Source organism: Podarcis gaigeae, assembly GCF_964106915.1.
Source record: "Podarcis gaigeae genome assembly, chromosome: 8".
NCBI lineage: Eukaryota > Metazoa > Chordata > Lepidosauria > Squamata > Lacertidae > Podarcis > Podarcis gaigeae.
The window spans coordinates 23,933,983-23,959,037 of NC_139684.1; the positions used below are offsets into that span (position 1 = coordinate 23,933,983).

Genomic DNA, 25,055 nt, shown 5'->3' on the forward strand with positions numbered 1-25,055 from the left:
ATTTGATCAAACTCATGCTGGTAGCTTCGAGAACGCTATCCAACCATCTTACCCTCTGTCATCCCCTTCTCCTTGTGCCCTCCATCTTTCCCAACATCAGGGTCTTTTCCAGGGAGTCTTCTCTTCTCATGAGGTGGCCAAAGTATTGGAGCCTCAGCTTCAGGATCTGTCCTTCCAGTGAGCACTCAGGGCTGATTTCCTTAAGAATGGATATGTTTGATCTTCTTGCAGTCCATGGGTCTTTCAAGAGTCTCCTCCAGCACCATAATTCAAAAGCATCAATTCTTTGGCAATCAGCCTTCTTTATGGTCCAATTGCAACCTTGGAAGAGCCCTTATTGTTCAGCCCCTGTTGAAAGTCCATTCTGCAGCCATGGTCCTCAGTGGCATCTGCCAGCATCCCATCAAATAGTGGTGGAAGATCCCAGGTGAGTTTTGTGAGGGAAAGCAGACAGGTCTGGGGCTGCCAAACCTGGAGAATACAAAGCACATTGACTTCTTTCCCCCTCCTCACTCCCCTTTCAAATATTTAAAAGCATGTCAGAAAGGAGAGGGAGAATCGTTGTTGTTTTTTATCCACCAAAGGTAGGACAAGGAAGACAGATCTGGGCTAAGCTGTGTCAGAATGTTTGAAGTGATAAGATCAGCCAAGCAGCCTGGGCGATTCACTTTCCTGAAGGGTTTCAAGAAGAGACTGAATGGGCACTGCGAGAGGTGGCCTTTTGGTACAGGGGTGGGGAGAGCTTTTTTAGTCTGACGGCCAGATTCTCATCTGGGCAGCCTTCCAGGGGCCACCTGCCAGGGGTTGGCAGGACCAGAAGGAAAAGTGGGTGTGAATTTTAACAACTGTATAGTAGGCGAGGTTCTGCAAACCCTGACAGCCGCCTCTCTATCCTCCCTCCAGGCGAGTTCAAGGACCCACTCTAGCCAGGGAAAAGCAAGAAAGGAGGACTGGTGAGGGGTGTGGCCTTGGGAGAAGGGGGTGTGGCTGGCAAGGCCTGAGGGCCACATAGAAGGGCCTGGAGGGCCGCATTTGGCTGCTGGAGCTGAGGTTCCCCATCCCTGTTTCAGTATGTTAGATACCCTGCTAGATGGTGGTGGCTGCGATTAGGGTGATGATCAACATTATTAATAACAATTTCTATTTATGCATTAAATGTGTGATTGATATTGACCTTGAAGTGCTCTGGCAAATGAGGACACCAGCAAGCCTGAATCCAGGGCAAAAACACTTTGGATGCTTCGAGCAATAATTACAGGAAAGATTTGCTTAAACTTTAAATTGGATTTTTAATTAAAAAAAATCAATTATAGCCAGCCTCTCTCTCTCTCCTTCACCCTCCCCTCTCACACGCCTTTGAAAAGAATTAAATAACCTGATTTAAAAATGAAAACTGCACTTACTACAAACAGATATGACTAAATACCATAGTTATCAGAATGGCTTAAAAAGACATTTGCGATGGTGAAGTACCTGTAGACTTTGCTCTCTAAATACAGCACAGCAGGTCATGTATTTATGATAGTGGCAGGCAGGCAGGGGGCACTCTTGCCTTACCTGGAGATGCCCAGGTATTGGGAAAGGCTAAGGGGGATGCAGGTGGCACTGTTGGTTAAGGACTAGACCCACAGAGCCTAGGACTTGCTGATCAGAAGGTCAGTGGTTCGAATCCTTGTGACAGGGTGAGCTCCTGTTGCTCGGTCCCTCCTCCTGCCAACCTAGCAGTTTGAAAGCACGTCAAAGTACAAGTAGATAAATAGGTACCACTCCAGCAGGAAGGTAAACAGTGTTTCCGCCACTGCTCTGGTTCGCCAGAAGCGGCTTAGTCATGCTGGCCACATGACCCGGAAGCTGTACGCTGGCTCCCTCGGCCAATAAAGCGAGATGAGGGCCGCAACCCCAGAGTCGGTCATGACTGAACCTAATGGTCAGGGGTCCCTTTACCTTTAGGGGGGAAAGAATCTACTTTTCATGCAGAAGGTCCCAGGTTAAATCTCCATGTAGGGCTTGGAAGCGCTTCTGCTGGAAGCATCTTCATGAGCTGCTGCCAGTCAGTGTAGACAATACTGAGGTAGATGGACCAGTAATGTGATTCCACAAAAAGCAGCTTCCTATGTTGGGGGTTGCACCTCAGCTGCATGCAGTGCTCCAGCATTCTTGCTGATCTGCAGATGTTCCTAATGAACACATGTTAGAACAGGAGTCCATCCGACTGGCAGAATAGGGTGCCGGACTAGGTGGGCCATTGGCTTGATCCAGCAGGCTCTTCTGGTGTTCTTCTGTCCCACCCCACCCCCATTGGAAGTGCCCTGCATCCCATTAAAATAGTGTCCTCCCCTTCAGAGATGTCAGCTCTCTCCAATAGCGAGAGCAGCAATGTGGCCATCAGTTTTCTTCTGGGCAGAACAGCATGGGCAGTGGTGAACCTTGGAGTGGGGCATCTCTGCACTCCCCACCCCTCGTCATCCAAGCAGCGTGGATCTGCAGCTGAGCCCCCCTGCCATCCCCCAGATCAGCCTGGTTACGTGGCCTTTGACTGAGTTCATTGCTATACCCCGGGGCTTCCTCTGCAGTGCTGGGCTCTCTCTGTGTGTGTTTTATGGGTCGTGGGACTTTGCCAACAGTTGAATCACAGCTGAAACCTCGCAGAGCAGTCAAAAGAAATGTTGAGGCTGGGATTATGTTACCCGCCCTCCCTGTAAAAGACTCTATAAAGGGTCCATTAAGCAGCCAAAGGACCTTTCTTTTTGGCTGAGGGCTTCTGCTGGAGGATGGAGATTGCTCTGGTGGCCTTTGTTGGGATAAGTGTGTGGGAGGGGGGCTCTCCACAACGACTCCTGGAACGTGACTTCAGAACTCATCTCTAGACTTCATCGCTTTGTCTTGTCCCTTGCAGGGGGGCAGAATGTTTGTGTGTACTGAGTCCCCTGTTGGCTTGAAGACCCCAAGTGCTTGTTTTTTTCAGTTGCCCCAAAGTATCAATTCGGGGGGGGGGGGGTTGCAACCTTGATGGGGGCAAGGATGGAGGACAACCCTTTCATTACTTTGTAGATGTGGAGCCCTGGTAGTACCTGGTAGCCATGCAGTCATGTTCAGAGGTCATAATATCCAGATTTTGTGGACAATTGAGGACCCTTGTGGGATACCAAGATGCATCTGTGGGGGCTTCTTGGTAGTTCCACTGCCCTTGGAAGTTTGGAGGAAGTTGTGGGCTGGGAGAGGACATTCTCTCTGGCAGCCCTTAAACTGTGGGATACCCTCCTCACAGAGGTGAGTCCAGTACATTATCATACAGTGATTGTCTTATGCTGAAGAGACCTCTTTACTCTGACACACACAAACACACACACATATGAAAGATGGAGCAAATTTTTTTCTCTCTGCTGCTCTAGAGGGTAGGACCCAAGCCAAAGGATTCAAATTACAAGAAGAGTGATCCCGACTTAACATCAGGAGAACTTTCTGATGGTAAAAGCTGATTGACAGTGGAATGGACTACCCCAGAATGTGTTAGACTCTGTTTCATTGGAGGTTTCTAAAGAGAAGTCAGGTGCTCCTCTGTCAGGGATTTTTTAGCTGTGATTCCTAAATTGCAGGGGGTTGGACCAGATGATCCTTGGGGTCCATCCCAACTACACAGTGGTACCTCGGGTTACATATGCTTCAGGTTACATGCACTTCAGGTTACATACACTTCAGGTTACAGATTCCGCTAACCCAGAAATAGTACCTCGGGTTAAAAACTTTGCTTCAGGATGAGAACAGAAATCATGCAGTGGCGGCGCAGCAGCAGCGGGAGGCCCCGTTAGCTAAAGTGGTGCTTCAGGTTAAGAACAGTTTCAGGTTAAGAACGGACCTCCGGAACAAATTAAGTATTTAACCCGACGTACCACTGTACAAGTCTATGATTCACTGATTCTATATGTACATCTTTAGGACCCATCTTCTGATTGCAAGTTGCTTTAACAGATGTTAATCATGGGTTGTAGCCAACTCGGACTTACTCAGAGTAGACCTGTTGAAATGAGCTGACCTGTATGCCATGCCCATCAACTTCAAGCATGAGCAGAGCTAACATCGGAAGCAACCTGTTGCATTTTTATACGGTCCTCCTCCCTGGGACCTTATGGGAAATGATAGGTGAGATATCGACATCATCATTGCCTGATGCAGTGGGAAATGGGAGTCTGAGCTGGATTGCCCTTTGCCCTGAACCAGGCAGGCTCTTCTTATATAAACTGTTGCAGTCTGCTGCATGCCCATTGTTTTGTCATGTTCTGTTTGAGCTGGGAGGATTGCTGCCATGGTCGAAGGGATGCAGAGTCTGGATATTCCTAGTTGCAGTTGTCCTGTAAGAATAAATGAAAAAAACTGGGGGAGACTGTGCTGAGAAACATCTTGAGTGAAAATCCCGGGATTTGGACACCCTTCTCGAATCTAGCCAGCTTGCCAGTGCTGTCTGTTTCAGGGTCCTTTGTTTTTGCACAGAGCTGGAGATCAAACACATCACGCCATATTTGGGCATATTTGGGGGGGGGGAGAGATGTGCAACTTTGGAAGCGGGAATCCTCTTGCCGGCGATCATGTGCAAAGCCAAGACTTGCTGTGCTCGCCTTCAGCGGGGTTGGGAACATTTGCCTCTGCGCTCCAGCCTCCCCACCTAATGCTTTTGTTCAGCACTGAATATGCTCCCAGCACTGCATTCTGTCTCCTTACGCTGCACATTTCTTTTAGCGCAGGGATTCGGAAATGTGGATGATTCATACCGTTGCGTGTTTGGAAACAGCCTCTCATTCACCCCTCTATTGGTGAAAGTTTTGGACTGGGCCTCCTTGACACAAGGCAGATCCAGCTCTTCCTGATGGCAGTGGGGAATTCAGTGCGCGGAATCTGCTTTTCTGCAATGGTTCTCCTTCCTCCAGCCTCATCTACAAGAGCACTTCTTTCGCAGCAGCGAGCTCATTTCTTAGGGCACTAGAGAAAGGTGAATCTGCCTAGCTCTAGCCTTTGACAATCTTGCACATGCCACCCACTGTAGTTTATTCCTAGGAATGCTGGAAAATTCTGACATCCCAAAATGGAAACGGAAGCAGCAATCGCTAATGTCCATGCATTCATCCCATGTTTGGGATGGAAATCAGAGGCTTCCTCGGTTCCCAACCAACCCCGTGTTGAGCAGAGAAGGTCTGCAGGGGAGATCTATTTAATGTTCATCTGAATGCAAGTAGAACACCTCGCATGACTGGAGATCCATCTTTATTCGGATGTTTGACCACGTAGATAATTCTACAGGCATTCACGCGAAACAAGTAGAAGCTGCCTTTGGATATTCTCTGCTCAACATCAGGATGGTTGTAGATTGAGCATAGGTAGCAATGCTCACAGACATTGGGAGCGAGGCTTGCAAGCATTTCCCTGCCTCCTGTCCATGGATATAGAGGCCACATGGTTCAGGCAAATTCTTTAACATGCTTCCTATCCAGGGTTTGAAATTCACCGGGTACCAGGCGCATTTTGGACCTGGCTATCAGCCAGTTGCAACTAAGTGAAGATACCCGGGTGCCAGGATAGTGCCTGATGTCTCCACCATCTGGAGGTGCATACCTGGAGATCCAGTGTGGTGTAATGGTTAAGAGGGTAGACTTGTAATCTGGTGAACTGGGTTGGGTCTCCACTCCTCCACATGCAGCTGCTGGGTGACCTTGGGCCAGTCACACTTCTCTGAAGTCTCTCAGCCCCACTCACCTCACAGAGTGTTTGTTGTGGGGCAGGAAGGTGAAGGAGAATGTTAGCCACTTTGAGACTCCTTCAGGTACTGATAAAGCGGGATACTAAATCCAAACTCTTCTTCTCTTCTTCTTCTTTGATTTTGCCTGTTTTCGCACACTAACAACACACACTGTAGAATTCTACAGTTTTATCTACACAATCAGAATGAATTTCAGGAACCAAAAAGTCGTATTGAAAAACGTGACTTTCCTGCCATCTGGCCCTAAAAAGGGGCAACTAGGCATTCTGTTTTGGCAGCTGTGGTTTAAGGAGCCAGTTGGCGCCTAGCTTATAGATCTGAGTTTCTAACACCGTTGCTATCTAATTTCTTTGATCTACATCCAGATCATAGAAGTACCCTTAAGCTCCTTGGAATCCTTCCTTGTTGTTTCGGAGAGATCTTGCTTCAGTTTCCAATTCTGTTGTTGTTGTTTAGTCATTTAGTCATGTCCGACTCTTCGTGACCCCATGGACCAGAGCACACCAGGCACTTCTGTCTTCCACTGCCTCCCACAGTTTGGTCAAACTCATGTTCATAGCTTCGAGAACACTGTCCAACCATCTCGTCCTCTGTCGTCCCCTTCTCCTTGTGCCCTCAATCTTTCTCAACATCAGGGTCTTCAGATCCTGAAGCTGAGGCTCCAAAGTATTGGAGCCTCAGCTTCAGGATCTGTCCTTCCAGTGAGCACTCAGGGCTGATTTCCTTCAGAAGTTTCCAATTCTGGATTCCTTCAAATCTTTTGCCCATCCCTACTCTCTACTGAGCTTCCAAGCCTGCATTAAATGCAGCTCATGCATTGCTAAGCATTTTCTCTCAAGTGGGTTAAAGTTGCAGAGGGTGTGTGTGTGTGTGTGTGTGTGTGTGTGTGTGTGTGTGTGTGTGGCAGGGTCAGATTCTGCTCATGTTACCTGACCCTCTGCTTGTCAGGTATTCCTAACTCCTTGCATGATGCACAGGTGTTTCAATCAAGCCATGTTATACTAAAAAAAGGGGGGGAAATGAGGTCTCACCTTGAGGTATGTAGAAGAGACCCAGTTTTGTTATTTAAGATTTCTACATAGCCCTGTTCAAGAGGCAGATGATGCTTTTAATTTGCAATACATCAAAAGGCTTTCAGAGATGGCAAGGGTGCCTGTGTCACTGAAATATATATACTTCTGCGTGGTGTGGAGGAAGTAGAAGTTTTTTTTCCCCTTCCTTGACATACTATAACTCAGGCATTCAGTGAAATGAATGAGCAGTAGATTTAGGACAGATGAAAGGAAGTCCTTTCTTATATGACAAATCATTAATTTAGAGCGAGGGTTGCCAGGGTTGCACATTGTGATTTTGGAGAGAGTACAATCAGCGGCACCTTTCTCATAATTTGAATCCACTGGTTTGGGTCCTACCCTCTGAAGCAGCAGAAAAGAAGCTTGCTCCATCTCCCATTCATATATTGGAAGATGGCTATGATATCACCTCTCAGCCTTCTCTTCTAAAAGGCTAAACATGCCTAACTCCCTCAACCATTCCTCATAAGGCTTGGTTTGCAGACCCTTGATCATCTCGGTTGTCCTCCTCTGCTCACATCCCAGCTTGAGGCTACCAATGCATGGGACACCGTCCCCAATCTTATCCCTGTTCAGGAGTGACCCAGGAAGAGCTATTAAAAGGCATCAAAGACCCTTAAGCCTCCAGCGACAATGCTGGATTAAGGGAGTATCACTAAGATACACACCTTCTGAATGAAGCATATGGGCATGGGAACCGAGCTGCTGTGAGTGCCTTTAGACAAGATGCTGCGCTAGATGGATCCAGCAGAATTCTCCTTGCGTTCTTATGAATGGCAACTCAAATGAACTAATATGCATGCCATACATGTGATCTTCCACTAAGGAATGTATGCAAAGCATGTGCATCTCTACGGTGTCTTGCAACAAGGCTGCTTGATGCAAATCAATGTGTTGCAGTCGTTCTTTTACCATTTTCCCTGTATTCTCATGTCCCGGCCACCGAAATCAGTGAATTTGGCTTGCTTATGCTATCACCCCTCCTGATCACCTTGCTTGGAAAAGGACTTTTGCAAAGGAAGCTGCCTTAAACTGAGTCAGACCACTGGGAGACAGAGGAAGGAGAGGGGAAAGCAGGGTACGAATGCACACTCTGCGGGGTTGGAGCCAGAGCTGAAAAGTCAGATCCCCAGCTATCTCAGTTGGTTAGAGTGTAGCGTTGATAACGCCAGAGTCATGGGTTCACTCCCCATACAGACATATTCCTGCACTGCAAGGACATGGACTAGATGACCCTTGGGGTCCGTTCCAACTCTACAACTTTGCAAATTCATTGGTCCATCCAGCTCATTCATGCTTGGCTATAGCAGCCTCCTTTATCCAGCTGGCTTCAATCTAGGACAATCTAGGGGCATCTCCACCCCCATCATTCTGCCTGGATGCTGAGGTCCAGCGCTGAGGGTCTTCTGGCAGTTCCCTCACTGTGAGAAGCAAAGTTACAGGGAACCAGGCAGAGGGCCTTCTCGGTAGTGGCACCCGCCCTGTGGAACGCCCTCCCATCAGATGTCAAAGAGATAAACAACTACCTAACATTTAGATTTAGGGACGCGGGTGGCGCTGTGGGAGGGACGCGGGTGGCGCTGTGGGTAAAACCTCAGTGCCTAGGACTTGCTGATTGTAAGGTCAGTGGTTTGAATCCCTGCGGCAGGGTGAGCTCCCATTGTTCGGTCTCAGCTCCTGCCCACCTAGCAATTCAAAAGCACCCCTAAGTGCAAGTAGATAAATAGGTACCGCTTTATAGCGGTAAACGGCATTTCCATGTGCTGGCTCACCAGTGCAGCTTCGTCACGCTGGCCAAGTGACCCAGAAGTGTCTTCGGACGGCGCCGGCTCCCAGCCTCTTGAGTGAGATGAGCGCACAACCCTAGAGTCGGTCATGACTGGCCCATACGGCCAGGGGTACCTTTACCTTTAACATTTAGAAGACATCTGAAGGCAGCCCTGTTCAGGGAAGTTTTTAATGTCTGACATTAAATGTATTTTTGATCTTTGTTGAAAGCAGCCCAGAGTGACTGGGGAAGCCCAGCCAGATGGGCGGGGTAAAAATAATAAATTATTAATATTAATTATTGTTATTGTTATTATTGGACTGATGGGGTGGGGGTTGTCATCCAGCATATTGGGAGGGCACCAGGTTGGGGAAGACTGGTCCACAGTAATCAGCAGCATCTCTCTAGGATAACAGGAGGCAACCTTAGCCCTGGGTGCCAAACGCGGCCCTCCAGGACTTGCCACTTGGCCCTTGGGACTCTCTCAGGCTACACACCCCTCCCCAGCCACACCCTCTCTCCCCAGGTAACACTCCTCACTGACCTTGCTAGAAGATACCCACCTTGGGTCTCTCTGGCTGGCTGGAACATATTCCCAAACTCTGATGAGGTCTCTTGCTGGATGGAAGATTAAGAGGGGGGTGTGAAATTTGCATGAGTTGTTCTGCCATTAGTGGCTCTGGCCATCGACTTGGATGGCTTTAGATGAAGATGTGGCAAACTCATGGAAGGGAAGGCTCTCGATAACTACTAGATGGGCCACTGGCTTGATCTAACAGGGCTCTCTTTGTGTTCTTCAAACCCTTCTGGGATGGTCGGGGTTTTGGAAGGACTTCTTTGCTTTCCCTGCTCTGATACTAGGCCAGCCTGGGCTCATTCAGTGGAGATTTAGGTCAGTTTGCCTGCTTTAGCTGCTAGCACAGCTGTTCTCCATTCTGCGGCTGGCTCTGAGGAATCAGAGCAGAGCAGGCTAGACCGCAAAAATCTGTACCTCTGGCAGGAGTTGGGATGCAAACCTTCCTGTAGGGCAGCCTTTCTCAACCTGTGGGTCCCCAGATGTTGTTGAACTACAACTCTCATCATCCCTAGCTAGCAAGGCCAGAGCTCAAGGATGATGGGAGTTGTAGTCTAACAACATCTGGGAAAACCATAGCTTTAACTACACGGACCTTTGTTGGCAAGATGATGTCTCTGCTTTTTAAGATGTCATTGCTTTTCTCCCAAGAAGCAGGCGTCTTTTAATTTCATGACTGTAAAAAGCCCCAAATATAGCCTTTCCTCCTAAGCGGGGGCATTTTTGCAACCCTTTCTTGGCTGGAGAACTGCATGGCAAATTTGGACTTTGAAGAGTGGCTGTGTTTTAGAGAATGCAAATGAGGTAGATTTGTTGTTAAATACAAACTTAATCAAAAATTTACCTTGGAATATCCTACTGTCATGTGTATTCTCCTTGCGGTACAGAGATGCTCGCATGCATTTTGACCGCCCACTGTTGTTTTTCTGTTGCACATGACTGGAATTGCACATGTGATTGAGCACGACCTGCGTGCACATGCAAGGGTAAATGCATATCTTTTAAAAATACAGTGGTATCTCAGGTTACATACGCTTCAGGTTACATACGCTTCAGGCTACAGACTCCGCTAACCCAGAAATAGTACCTCGGGTTAAGAACTTTGCTTCAGGATGAGAACAGAAATCGTGCTCCAGCGGCGCAGCGGCAGCTGGAGGGCCCATTAGCTAAAGTGGTGCTTCAGGTTAAGAACAGACCTCTGGAACGAATTAAGTACTTAACGCGAGGTACCACTGTAGAGGAAAGTAAGCACCCGTGGAGAGCCCCGCTGGATGAGACAAAAGCACCACCAAGCTTGGCATCCTGTTTTCTTGCATGTTTGTACACCCGCTGCTGTGCTGCTAGCGCTCCCCTGTGCCATCGATACGCACACTCTTGCCACCAGAGCATCCCAAAACGGAGTTCCTTTTCCTTCTCGCTTGTCCTCCTCGCCAGCCATTTCTTGGGTAGAAGCCCGTGCGGAGCTGGCAACAGTTGCCTGCTTTGCAGCCTGTCAGTTAAAACACCGAAATCTGGTGCTCTTGGCTGTTGGGGAAATGCAGAAGGCCAAGAGCAAATAATTGCGGAGAGGGTATGGCAGGATATCTCCCAGCCCTGGCTCATCTTCATGAGGTTTTGACCCTCTGAGCAGTTTCCTAGCAGGAAGCAGGATCTGTCTGGAGCTGAGCAGTCAAGGTCGGTGCATGTACACCCTGCAGGACTTCCTGCAGGACTCAAAGCCCCTGGTCGGAGTCCTCCTTTATGGAGCACACCTTTTGGCTGCAGTAGCTCCACATCAGCATATTGCCCTTGGTGCTGAAAGCACCTCACTGCTTGCCGGAACATCACCAAGTCAATATTACTGCTAGTGAGAACCAGTGCGGTGTAGTGGTTAGAGCATCAGACTAAGACCTGGGAGATCAGGGTTCGAATCCCTGCTTGGCCATAAAACTCACTGGGTGTAACCATAGGCCTATCACTGCCTCTCAGCCCAATCTGCCTCACAGGGTTGTTGCGGAGATTAAATGCACTCCACTTTGAGCTCCTCAGAGGAAAACGTAGGCTATATATGCCATTAATAGTAATAATTAATGAAATTAGGGCATAAAGCCCTCAACCGTCTAGGACCATGGCTCTTACACAGGCCACATTATTGTAAACACAGGCCACATTATTGTAATCATCTGAGGAAGCAGGCCTGACTTTCCCACAGTTACTCACATATTCTCTACTTTGCATGCAAACCAAAGCTTTTTAGCTTAGTGGCACCAGTAATTTGGAATGCTGTTTCTATTGAATTGTAGACAGGCACCTACAATTATTCTATTTTGAAACATACTCAAAACATTTTCGTTTCACCAAGCTTTTCAGAGAATTCGGTCACATCCAGATACACGAAAGTAGCACCTGCAGATCCATGGTAGCCCCGCAAGGGAAAGGGCCTTCTCACAACTCTTGGCACTGTTTGTTAACTAAAGCTGCCAGGATCCTTTCGTGGAAACCACGACTGTTTAAAGTGGCATCACCATCGTCAAAATTTTATTATTTATACCCACCCACTCTGGGCGGCTTGCAGTACACAGTGTACATAGTGCTTCAAATGTTTTTTCAAGTACTGTACAGTGGTACCTTTGGTTAAGAACTTAATTTGTTCTGGAGGTCCGTTCTTAACCTGAAACTGTTGTTATCCTGAGGTACCACTTTAGCTAATGGGGCCTCCCACTGCTGCTGCACAGCCGGCGTGCGATTTCTGTTCTCATCCTGAAGCAAAGTTCTTAACCTGAGGTACTATTTCTGGGTTAGCGGAGTCTGTAACCTGAAGCTTCTGTAACCTGAAGTGTCTGTAACTTGAGGTACCACTGTAAAGCTTTTGAATGTAAAAGTCTGGACATGGGATTAATTCCCAAAGAAGGGTGTCAGTCATATATATGATTTTAAGTCCTGAGCTGCGATTTCGCTATTCTGACTTCAACAGATCCTGCATGCATGTATGACGTTCTTTTGAACCTCACCTTCTAGGAGGTTTCCTCGACTGGATCATGGGAGTGCAGGACTAGGCAAGCCTAGCTCTAACCACTGTACTTTACTCTCCTCTCTGCCATTTCGGCAGAGCAGATCCCTATGGATCTGCACCTGCAGTGCCAAGGCCCAGCCCTGAAGCCACCCTTCTGCCTTGTGTGTGGCCTTGCCTCACACCCGGTGCCTCGGTGTGGCGAGATGTGTTAGGTCGTGTGCCGTGGAGACTTTGGTGTCTGCGCGGCTGCCGTTTGCACTTGAAAGATTTGAGGCCTGCGAAAAGGAAAAGGGGGGAGGGAAAAAAAGAAGCATTTAATTATCTGGGCAATTAATTCCACTCAGTATAGCTCGTGGGGAGGGGGTAGACCCGATGTCAATGGGGACGCTTATTTAATGAGGTAATGATGCTGGAGGAGGGGGGGAGACCCGAAAACCCTTGGTGAATTCCTCAGCCAGGGAAGGAGGGAGGAAGAAGCCACCTGAATAAAGGGGGGGGGGACGGACGGTTGGAGAAGAGGTTGCCTTTATGGAGGCACAAAAGATTTCCGAATTCCCCCAGCCTCCGCAGCTGCCCCCACCCCAGCCCCATGTCTGGGAATGCTGCCCACAACAACTTGGGCCTTCGGAGATGCCTCACAGTTTCTCCCCACGCTGGGCAGGCTAATGCCTTGCCAATGTCCCCCCCCCCCACCGCCAATGCACTACTCCTGCTTGGAAAGCTGCACTTTTTACTATTGAAGATACGCCTGCCCTGGTCCCTCGGGGGCCAGAGCGGCATTCAGCCCTGGCATCTCCTTCGGCCTGGAGGGAGGCCAGCCATGGCGGCATGGACATTTTAATGAAAAGCCCATCGACGTGGGCAGGCCGGGTCAGGCTGGCTCGGCTAAGTGGGCCTGGGGGGGGGGGGGGAGTGGCACAGACTCCTGCCGGGATGTCAGCCAGGCCTGCGCCTGCCCATTCCCATCGGCTGAGGAGGATTTGCTTTAAATGCCAGGCACAGCGTGCCGGCCTGCAGAGACAGACGTGGGCTGGAACGGCACAAAAGGAGCCCCACAGACCAGCATCCCTGGCTCTCTCGTCCTGCTGTAGGAGGGCAGGCGGTCGAGTGCCTTCTCCTGGCTCACACCCTGACGTCCCCTCCAGCCCCCCTCTCTGTCTTTGCTGAGGTGAGAGGAAACAGCAGGGCCTGAGAGTCCCAGCTCTATGATTCTCACGGTTGCAAAGGACGAGTGCTTCTGGCGCCACACTGTCATCCCTGACTGCAGGGTAAAGGGTAAAGGTAAAGGGACCCCTGACCATTAGGTCCAGTCGTGGCCGACTTTGGGGTTGTGGCGCTCATCTCGCTTTATTGGCCGAGGGAGCCGGCATACAGCTTCCGGGTCATGTGACTAGCATAACTAAGCCGCTTCTGGCGAACCAGAGCAGCGCACGGAAACGCCGTTTACCTTCCCGCCGGAGTGGTACCTATTTATCTACTTCACTTTGATGTGCTTTCAATCTGCTAGGTTGGCAGGAGCAGGGACCGAGCAATGGGAGTTCACCCCGTCACGGGGATTCGAACCGCCAACCTTCTGATCGACAAGTCCTAGGCTCTGTGGTTTAACCCACAGTGCCGCCACATCTCCCTCTGTTGGGGGCCGCTTGCCTGTAGTGCATGGGCCAGAGGCTAAACTGGCCAAAGCAAGAAATGTAACTTTTACCATTTGTACAGTAGGCTGGTGTCTTCACACAGACACCGATACTGATAATGTTTCTGTTTCCTGTTAATTTTGTTGCTTTGAATATATACTTTATATCTGACTTTCTTCAATGATGCTTTATTCTGGATTAATTGTTTTGATGTTCGACTGTGTTGTCAACCACTTTGAGATCGTTCCTTCAAACTGTAAAGTGGTATAGGAATGAAATGAAAAATAATAAAAGTAATATCAAATGTAGTTCCAGATTTGCCGGGCTTGGAAAAGAAGCTTCTATTGTTTACGTAATGAAGGAATGCCAAGTTATCTAAAAAGTATCTGGAGGTTCTGGTCCTTGTCAAAATCTCAAATTATGCCTAATCTTCTCCATGATAAATATATTCCAGAGTGAGTGATACCTAGCACCTGGAATAAGATCTTCCACTGAGCTTCAAATACTATTCATTCTGATATATATTTCAAGCAAAGAACTTGACAATTTGGGAATGGCAAAACTCAGTGGGAAACTTAGCAGTGCGTTCCTAACCAATCAGTGGCGTAGCGTGGGGGGTGCAGGGGGGCCGGCCACACCAGGCACAACATCTGGGGGTTAGGGTTAGGGGGCGCAAATCCACGGGTTAGGGGGCACAAATTACTTGCCTTGCCCCGGGTGCTGACAACCCACGCTACGTCACTGTAACCAATGTTTGCTCAGGAGTGAGTCCTATCCAATTCAGTGGGACTTTACTGCCAGGCAAGCAAAGTTAGGATTGTAACCTGGAATCCCATTGCTGTTGTTTGGGTAAGATTGGCATACAATTTCCTGCAACATCAGCCCAGTGGGGGAAGCACCATGAAATATACTCAGAGTTGAGAGTGGATTTCACGCTCTTTATTCAGCTCATAGTGGTGAGGAGGAATGAAAGTCCCTTCAAAGTATCTGCTTTATATACATTATTTACACAATGGGGTGCACGGGATTGGCTAATTCCGGAATTCTTCTGTAGGCCAATCAGGTTGTGGATTCACTTCCACCTGGAGCCGGATTGGGTGGCTCCTGCAGACCAATCATACTGCTGCATTGTTCTAGGACCAATCAGACTGCTGCATTCTGAATCCTATTGTTCTAGGACCAATCAGACTGCTGCATTTTGGATCCTATTGTTCTAGGACCAATCAGATTGCTGCATTTTGGATCCTATTCAACTCAGTACATAACACACCACCTGCTGAAGTGCTTAGCTCTAGGGTCAGAAACCAAATAGGGGTCAACTCTAAGCTTGGGCTGGTTGAGAAGGTGACCTCTGACTTCTTTTTCTTTTCTGTTCACCTGCAGAAACACTGATGGACTCCACCACAGCAACGGCAGAGCTAGGCTGGACAGTGCATCCACCATCAGGGGTGAGTTTGTGGGGAAGAGGCACAGGAACCGGAGTGGGGAAGAGGGGCTTCGTCAGTCCGACATGAGCAGGGATGTGTGAACCTATCAGTTTTGGCGTTTCTCATTTCCCCAATCTTAAACTCAGTTCTCCCCATTTCTACACCAATTTGCTTTTAAAAAAACAAACAAAAAAAAACTCCTTGTGAAAACTAATCAGTGCTTTGTGCAGGTTTCTCCTAATATACACATTTTGGCAAAAGCATTTCCCCTGATCGAATGCATCTCTGGAAGTCGTTTTCACATATATATGCATTTTCATCCCAGTGTTTTGCATTTTTGTATGCATTTCTCAGCCGGATAGGTGAACTGCAAAATTTGGAGAAGTGTGAATTTCGAAGGGCAGCTGTTTTTCAGTTTGCGTGCGGGAAGTGTGAACAAAGCAAGTTTGCCTATAAATGTGAATCGAATGTATGCCCATCTTTAGACGTGAGAAAGGTCTGCTTGGTCAAGGACAACTTTCTATATTGGTCTCCAAGAAAGAGGGAAATGAGCTAGCTTCAAGTGGCTCTTCAGGGTTGCAAGTTGTGCTGTGATGACTTGGTGGTGGGAGATGGTGGATACAATTTGAATTATCTGGCAGGGTCGCAAACATGCAAAGCATGCAGTGCACGACGGACAGCAACACTAGTAGCTGCCTAATGCCAGCTCCAACTGTTTGACTCTCAGGCCGAAATGAGTCCTGCTCATCACCCGCTTCCCTGATCTGGGGATTGAACCTCAAACCTTTGACATGCCCTCCTGACAAGCTGCCTTATATTGAGTCAGACCATTAGCTCATCCAACCCAGTATTGCTTACTCTGACTGGCAGCTGCTCTTCAGGATCTTGGACAGAGGCTTTTCCCATTCCTTGCAACCCAATCCTTTAAACCAGAGGTATCTGGGATAGAACCTAGGGCCTTCTGCATTCAAAGCATGCAATCTACCGCTGAGCCTCTTCAATATTGACAAGGGAGAGGGAGGGAGAAGATTTGCAGGTTTTTGATGAAAAGCTCCCCCCTCCCCAAGCCAATTTCAGAACCCTCCATGTAATATGTATAAGGAGAAGGCTCCAAATGCTTGCTGCTCATTTGCGAATTGCACCGAGGAAAATGCCTAGGTAATTTTCCGTCGGAATGCCGCAAACTCTCACATAATAATTCTGATAAGGCTGACAGCGCTAATGAACGCAATTAGTTGATTAATTAAATTCATGGCAATTTTTTTTTTTTAAAAAAAGGTGTTTAATTGAGGGTGGGGACACTTTGGATGCCATTGCGGGAAGCAAGTTGATGTTTAGGCATCACACTTTGAATAGGGTTTTTTGGGGGGGGGCATGCAAATAAAGGGTTTGAATAGGGTTTGGGGGGGGGCATGCAAATAATGGACTGCAAGAAGATCAAACCTCTCCATACCATGGACTGCAAGAAGATCAAACCTCTCCATACTGAAGGAAATCAACCCTGAGTGCTCACTGGAAGGACAGATTGTGAAGCTGAGGCTCCAGTACTTTGGCCACCTCATGAGAAGAGAAGACTCCCTGGAGAAGACCCTGATGTTGGGAAAGATGGAGGGCACAAGGAGAAGGGGACGGCAGAGGACGAGATGGTTGGATAGTGTTTTCGAGGTTACCAGCATGAGTTTGAGCAAACTGCGGGAGGCAGTGAAGGACAGAGGTGCCTGGCGTTCTCTGGTCCATGGGGTCACGAAGAGTCGGACACGACTAAACGACTAAACAACAACAACAAATGCAAATAAAGCATTTTGTGGTGTTGAATCCAAGAAAATGCTTATTTCTCCCAGGTAGTCTCAACACACACACACACACACACACACACACACACACACACACAATCTGCTTGCAGATGTAACCTAGCAAGCAGCTACAGTAAGCCAGACCCGTCTCAGACATGTAAATCAGAAGCAGGGAGCTTTCTAGAGGCTGTATTTCATTTGTTAAAAGAAAATATGCATATATACGACCCATCATTTTGAACTGAAGGCATCTGCGCTGGAAGAATCAAATGCAAATTAAAGATAAGCATATTATGCATAACCCAAATCAACTGGCAACTGGTCAATCAAATAAGCTGCAAGGATAAAAAGCAAAAGCTGGTAGTGATGCTGGGAGTTAGGAAAGAAGCTAGTTAAGGAAACTCAAGGCATATGCCTCCAGGGACTCTTGGGAACTGTACTTCCCACACACATAGAGCTACAATTCCCGCACCTTTAGCAAGCAACAGTTCCTAGGATTATTTAGGGGAAGCCATGTGTGCTAACTGAGCCTTCGATGTGTTTTCATGTGGATATGCTTTTATTGAAACTCGCAAAGGCCCTGAATGCCCTCTTCAACAGCATGGGCTGTGTACACACTGTAGATTTGAAGCACATTTAAGACATATCACTAAAGAATCCTGGGAACTAGGTTGGTAAGCATGCTGGGAATTATAGTTCTGTCAGGCACAAACCACCTGGGAGCCTCTGGGGTTGCTTTCTAAGCCAACCAACAAGAAGAAAGCAGAGTGGTATGATTGCAGTTTCCTGCCTCCACCCAGCTAGGCCAGGGGTGCGGAGTCTTTTTTCAGCCTGAGGGCCTCTTTGGCAGCTTTCTAGAGGCCACAAAGGGACGTGGGTGGTGCTGTCGTCTAAACCACTGAGCCTTTTGGGCTTGCCGATCAGAAGGTCGGCAGTTCGAATCCCCTTGATTGGGTGAGCTCCTGTCCCAGCTCCTGCCAACCTAGCAGTTCGAAAGCATACTAGTGCAAGTAGAAAAATAGATACTGCTGCAACAGGAAGGTAAACAGCGTTTCCGTGCACTCTGGTTTCCATCACAGTGTTCCGTTGCGCCAGAAGCAGTTTAGTCTGCGGACAAACGCCAGCTCCCTCAGCCTGAAAGCGAGATGAGCTCCGCAACCCCATAGTCACCTGGACTTAACTGTCCAGGGGTCCTTTACCTTTACCTTACCTTGTAGGGGCCACATGTATCGGGCAAGCAAGGGGTGAACGAATGCGTCACTGCCCTGGTGCTGGTGCTGGCTCTTGGGACATAAAGGAGAGGGTGCTGCTTCTGCCTTTGGGCTTGGAATAACAGAACCATAGAATTGTAGCGTTGGAAGGGATATTAAGGGGCCGTCTAGTCTAACCCCCTGGAACGCTGGGATGCTTTTGCAGACTTGGGCTTCCCCATCTGTAACATGGGGGCAAATCATAGCACTTCGCTTCCTTGCAGATTAGTTGCAGGATCTGCAGAGCTAATGTGTGTGCAGAACGCTTTGACTGCTTCATGGTATGTGAACGCTAAGTGTTTTCCTTGCTATTAGCGTTGGGAGTCCAGCCAGTAGCCAGTAAACCTGAACCGCTTGGGTCATGGTGATGGAATTCACCTGGCAGGAACTGCCACAGCGATCCTGTAGGGTGTGAGCTGGGATCAATTAGCCAGAGAGGAAGTCTGGAACAGAGTGCAGCTGCCAGGAGGGGAGGGGAGGAGGACAGAGGCAGGATGGGGAGCAGGTCTAAGCCTGGACTGAAGGGAGCCAGGCTGAATCAACAATTTCTGGGCTCTGCTCAGACTCGGGAAGTGCAGACACAGCAGGTTTCAGGAGCTACGCGGAACCTAAGCAGACTTTCCATGAAAGGGTGGATGTCAACAGAGTCCATCTTACTCCTGTGGCTGGTACCAGAAGCTTCTTGGAAACATGTGAGCAAGGTACCAATGACATTTCCTGTTATTTTGTCCCTGGTATTCATGGGTACGCCTGTTTTCCAGGGGGTGGGGGCAACCAGAAGTTCCTCTAAGATTCTGTAATTCTATGCTTCTAAGCAGAGGTTGGATGGCCATCTGTCAGCGATTATTTCGATGTGATTCCTGCATTGCAGAAGGTTGGACTAGAATCTAGATGATCCTCATGGTCCCTTCCAACTCTACAGTTCTATGATTCTACAAGTTCCATCAGACCTGACTACAGGCCAAACTAGCAGGGTATGATGGGAGTTGTGGTTCAGAAGCAATTTAGAGGGCTGCAGGTGAGTCACTCCTGTTCTGATGAGTTATCACAGGAAGTTGCTGTGGCCAGGCTTCTCCAGAACTCTTCTTTTACCTTTTAATTTCTGATGAAGAGTTCTGATGGACCAGCAGAAATGTCCATCTCTGGGGTGGGGCACAGGGGTTAAATAAAAGGCATGATTCATGGAGTTTGGGCTGGTGCCTTCATGATACACTCTTCTTCTTCTTCTTCTTCTTTGGCGATCGCTCATAGCCGAGTAAGATTGTCTTCCATGAACACGGTCTTAACCGTGACTCCGTAAGTCTTAACAGTGAGTCCGTAAGTCTGTAAGTGTGGAGGCCAATTCTGGATCTACACGTCCTTCCACAATGGAGACATAGGTTTCCAGGCGGGAGTTGATCACAGTGAGGGTTTGCCAGCATGCCTTCCTCTTAGCTCATTTCTCCCTTTCACCCTGAGTTTGAGCATCTTCAAAGTCCATGACACCTTTTTTTGTTTTGTTAATCCTTTATTATTAAGTTCATGACACCTTTGGTCAAGGTTGTTCTCCAGTTGGAGTGCTCGCAGGCCAGTGTTCACCAGTTGTCGGTGTTTATACTACCTTTTTTAGATTTCCATTGAGAGCATCTTCAAACCTCTTTTGTCGACCACCAGCATTACGCTTTCCATTTTTAAGTTCAGAAAAGAGTAGTTAAAATACACTGCTAGGTGAAAACTTTAACCAGGCCATTGGCTGATGAACACCCTACACCCTTTTAAATGTTTTTTTTTTGGGGGGGGGTATTGGTTTGTTTGTTCTTGTTTTTATTATGTATTTTGTGCTTTTTTATCATGTTGCAAACTACCCTGAGATCTATGGATGAAGGGCTGTATACTAATTTAATAAATAAATAAATAACAATAGTAGAGTTGGAAGAAGCTTCAGAGGTCATCCAATCTAGTCCACCATTGACCCGCTGATGCAGGAAATCCCTGCCACAACATCCCTGAAAGGTGGGCCACCCAGCCTTTGCTTGCAGTGAAGGATAATTCCCCACCTTGTGAGACCATCTGCTCCACTGTCAAACAGTGTGTGCCATCTGGGCGTCTTTCCTAATATTGTGTCTAAATCTTATTTTCTTGTAATTGGGCAAAGTTGTGCCCACCAACTACTAGATTTGGCTCAGACACCGATTCAGCGCTTTGAAAATTTCCCAGTTTGGTTCGGACCCAAATCCCAATTTAGAAAAATGAAAGTAAAGCTTGTGCCTCCCTCTTTTTTTAATTATCGCATGAAAAATGGCTGGGTGGGAGAGGCTATAACTTGTTTCCCTTTTGACGGAACTTGATGACACTTGCGGATAGAGTTGCTCGACACAAGTGGATGAAGCCTGCCAAATTGCAGGCAGATAGGTCCAGGGAGTTTGTGATGGGAACTTTTTCTATTTTATTATTATTTTTAAAGGAAGCCATCTGTAGCCTCTTTCATTTTTGGCAGAAATGAATGATATCTGCATGCTTGTTAGCCTCCCGTGAGAGGACAGATCCTGCCAAATTTCAGACGGAGTGCTGCCGGGGTTCTCGGGCAAGGACAGCCTTTACAGTTTGGGGATGGTTAAAGAGGAATCGCTTAATGCTTCAGATGCGCTTAGTGGGGAATTTGTACGAAAGTAGCAAACTGGAGACAGGTGTCTGTGGATCAGGAAACTGAGCAACACATAGATAAATCAGCCTAGGAGTGCTTTTATATTTAGGCATCTTTAAAGAAGCAGTGTGCACCAGATTTGGCTGAGTCCTGAGCCAAATTGGGCGCATTCCGAGGGACTCTGGCATCAAATAAGTCAGGTTCAGACAGTCACAGATTCCTGCGAGTCTTGTTAGGTGGTGCAGACCAACCCGTGGCTGGCAAGGGGCAGGTGAAGAGGTGTGTGGTGGGGGCAGGCTGCCCCAGGTGTCACCACTGAAGGGGGTGACAAAATGCCATGCGGCATTCACCACGGGGCCTTCAGCGTGCCCGAGCCACGTGTCTCTCCTGGGAGAGATGTGGTGGCTTGGACACGTGCAGGATCCGAGCTGCCCAAACGGTCCACCCGCTGCCTCCCCCCCCCAGCTGTAGGGCAGCTGAGTGGGAGGAGGCAAGCAGACTCCAGAGGCCCCATAGTGCGCCCCATCCCTATGGGCAACTCGCCCCGCTCCTTTGGCAAGGGGTGGGGCATCAAGCAGGAAGCAGGGGCAGGTGGAGTAGGAAAACTGCAAAAGGCCAAGACCTCCTTGACCTGTGACATCATTTTCCCACGAGAAGGCAGCCCCGGTACCGTCACTCTCCTTCATGCCTGACACCCTGCAGGGTAGACGCCTCTGTTTTGTGTTGGTGTTGACCTTTAAAGCCCTAAATGGCCTCGGTCCAGTATACCTGAAGGAGCGTCTCCACCCCTATTGTTCGGCCCGGACACTAAGGTCCAGTGCTGAGGGCCTTCTGGTGGTTCCCTCCCTGCGAGAAGTGATGTTACAGGGAACAAGGCAGAGGGCCTTCTCGGTAGTGGCACCCGCCCTGTGGACTGCCCTTCCATCAGATGTCAAAGAGATAAACAACTACCTGACATTTAGAAGACATCTGAAGGCAGCCCTGTTCAGGGGAGTTTTTAATGTGTGACATTTTAATGTATTTTTAATCTTTGTTGGAAGCCGCCCAGAGTGGCTGCAGAAGCCCAGCCAGATGGGCAGGGTACAAATTATTATTATTATTATTATTATTATTATTATTATTATTATTATTATTATTTTGCATTTTTTTAAAAAAGAACAAAAAGGCATCCCCTTCCCAAAAATGGCCTTGAATCATGAAAGTGCTCCTTGGAAAGTAACCTGCAGTACAGTCATACCTTGGGTACAGATGCTTCAGGTTGCGTTTTTTTCAGATTGCGGACCGCCAAAACCGGGAAGTACCAGATCTGGTTACTTCTGGGTTTTGGTGATGGCGCATGCGCAGAAGTGCCGAATCTTAACCCGCGAGTGCGCAAACGTGCGGACGCAGGTTGCAAACACTGCAGGTTGCAAATGTGCATCCCACACGGATCATGTTTGCAACCCGAGCGTCCACTGTATTTCAGGTGCCAGGAGTTGTGATCCCCCCCCCCCACTCCTGGCTTGTGTTCTTCTCAGTTGGAACCAAATGTCACTAGGGCAGGCGACCGGGGGCCCAGGGGGGCAGGGGTGAAAATGCAAAGCTGAGTTGACAGGAGAGGATGTGCAGGCATGTGGCACAGAGGCAGAAGGGCTTTGATGCCTTGCGTTTCCCAAGCAAGCAGAACTAGCAAACAACACAGAACAGAATGGACAGGAGCAAATGGATACATCCCTTCAGCATCCCTCCCCCAAAGCACTGTGGTCGGGGATCCCTGGTAAAGGCGTTTTCTCTGATCAGAGGCGAGGCCTGTCAGTCGCAGAAGGGCCTCCCCCCCCCCCATATTTGCATTTTTCTTTTATGACAAGCTTTGAGACAAACGTTTCTGTTTCTGAGAAACTGAGAGAAACCAGAACAGACAGGTTTGTGGTCGCTGCCAGAGATTCTTTAGCCGTGGTTCCTGCATTGCCAGGGGCTGGACCAGATGACCCCTGGAGGTCCCTTCCAGCTGGACAATTGTATGATTCTTTCCACTCCTATGTGTTCTTCCCAAAGAGCTGGTTCCCTAAGGATTCTTCAAGGTCTGGCAGCTTCCATCCAAAAATATACACCCCCACTTTCTGCCAGAAAGTGCATTTTCACACCAAGTTGTTATCAGTTCAGTGCACAGCATCTCATTCCCCGAGAACTATAATTTTCAAAATTCAATACTGGCCAAGAAAATTGCAGAAATCCATGTCCCATAAGAAGGCGGCATCAACTGGCAGGTAAGCATCGGCCATACAGGTACATGTTTTGAGCAGAAATAAGAGGGAAAATAATAATGCAATTGTTTCTTAGGATGGAGACAGACAGTTTGTCTCAGGCAGGGGTGGAGAGGCAGAACCAAATCCTGTTTTCTTCTAGCCCTGGTTGTGCAAGGAGGTTCCCTGCATGAAACTCCCTCACGAGCCCCATGTCTGGTCCAAATTGGGGACTGAAAAGTCCCCCATCGCCTGACATCATTATGACATCAGGGGATTGGCAGGTGGAAAGCCCCACCCACCTGTCAAATTTGGCCCACAAAGCAGGAGAAGGTTCCCTACAACTGGTCTAAGGGAGCTGAAAGCGATATGGCAGGACTTCTGCCTATCATGTCTTCCTCTCACCCCATCATCTGCACTACAAAAAAGATTTTGCAGGGATCTTAGGCACTCCAAACCATGGGTGATAGTGGTGCAACCCATGGACAGCAGCCTCCCACAATCTCAGGCCGATATCTGAGCTTTGCCACAATGTGAAAACCACTCACAGAAACAGAAAGCCACTCACAGGAGTGTTTGTTGCAAATATATTTCTTTTCTGCAAGCAAATCACATGGAAGTTGTGCCGGATAGAGAGTTCTGTTTCCAGAAATGGCTGTTGCATCGTATGAAAGCTCAGACACAACATGGAAATGAACAACTGGGGAAATGCCAGGAGAATGGAAGAAACTGCCGTGTGAATGCAGCCTGGTTGAGAGGCAAAGTAAGGTGGATTGCACACATTTGCAGAGCCGGCTCTACTCTTGGACAAAGGGAAGTGACTGCCTCAGGTGGTAGATGTTTGGTGGGTGGCAGCAGCAAGTTCCCCAGCTGTTCTTCCTAAATTCTCCTCACCAACAATTTCCTTCCATGGGAGGACAGAGCTGGATATTCTCCGCAGCATATCCTGCCCCGCACATCCCAAACGAGCCTTGTGGGGTGGAAGATACTATCCCACTGCCAGTGTCGAAATAAATTGCAACTACCTGTCCAGTTGGCTTCCATACATCTCATCCTTGGCTTCAGGTGGCAAAATGTCTAGCGCTGGCTCTGCACCGTTGGTTGCAGCAGAACTAGAGGATGGAGGGTCTTTAATTGTGGCTCCTGCATTTGCAGGAGGTTGGACTAGACGATTCTCTGGGTCCCTTCCAACTCTACAATTCTAGGATTCTTGAGGCTGCATGACAGAGATAGGGGACTTCTTTCAGCCCAACGGCCATGTTCCCTTCTGGACCACTTACCGTGTGTGAGAGAGAGAGAGAGAGAGAGAGAGAGAGAGAGAGAGAGAGAGAGAGATGAGGAAAGCAGCAATAGCAAGCAGAGCAATGGCTATAAATTTCACCCTTGAACAGTAGGCTATCTCAGTGGTTAGAGCACGAGACTCCTAACCTCAGGGTCGTGGGTTTGAGCCCCATGTTCGGCAAAACATTCCTGCGTTGCAGGGGGTTGGACTAGATGACCCCAGAGTCTCTTCCAGCTCTACAGTTCTGTGATTCTACAGAGGCCCACTTTTCTCTGCCCTCTATCCAGGCAAGCAAGGACTCTCAAGAATGGTTCAAAGGAAGAGAAGGGCATGGCCTTCTGGGGGAGTCCTGAGGACCAGCTAGAGATGCCTGGGTGGCCCCTTGCCTCTGCTATACAGATTTGAGTAGCAGCCCCACTGCATGTAGAAATAGCCCTTTGGGGTGCAATTTTACCCTAGGAACATGGAGAGCAGATGGATGATCCATGTTGGTCATTTGTGTTTGACCACCAGCAGCTCTTGAGGGATTCAGCTTCTCCCTGTCTATCCCAGTGTGACCTTGAGATGCCGAGGATTGAACTCAGGACCTTTGGTATGCAAAACAGATCCTCTGCCGCTGAGTTACATCCCTTCCCTACAGCCCTATATCCCTACAGCCTCGGCCAACTTTC

At 48.4% G+C, this 25,055-nt stretch overlaps 1 protein-coding gene across 12 annotated transcripts in view; it reads left to right on the top strand.

Annotated features, from left to right (window-relative positions):
• Nucleotides 1-25,055, top strand: part of EPHB2 (EPH receptor B2) — a 114,560-nt gene that overhangs the window by 12,508 nt on the left and 76,997 nt on the right. For 11 of the 12 annotated variants that reach the window (XM_083752490.1, XM_083752495.1, XM_083752497.1 and 8 more), the window contains exon 2: nucleotides 15,171-15,235. In XM_083752490.1, the coding sequence (XP_083608616.1) occupies nucleotides 15,171-15,235 (65 nt within the window). Of the gene's footprint in view, nucleotides 1-13,248; nucleotides 13,325-15,170; nucleotides 15,236-25,055 lie in introns of those variants that run through there. The other variant, XM_083752491.1, reaches the window with a different exon arrangement.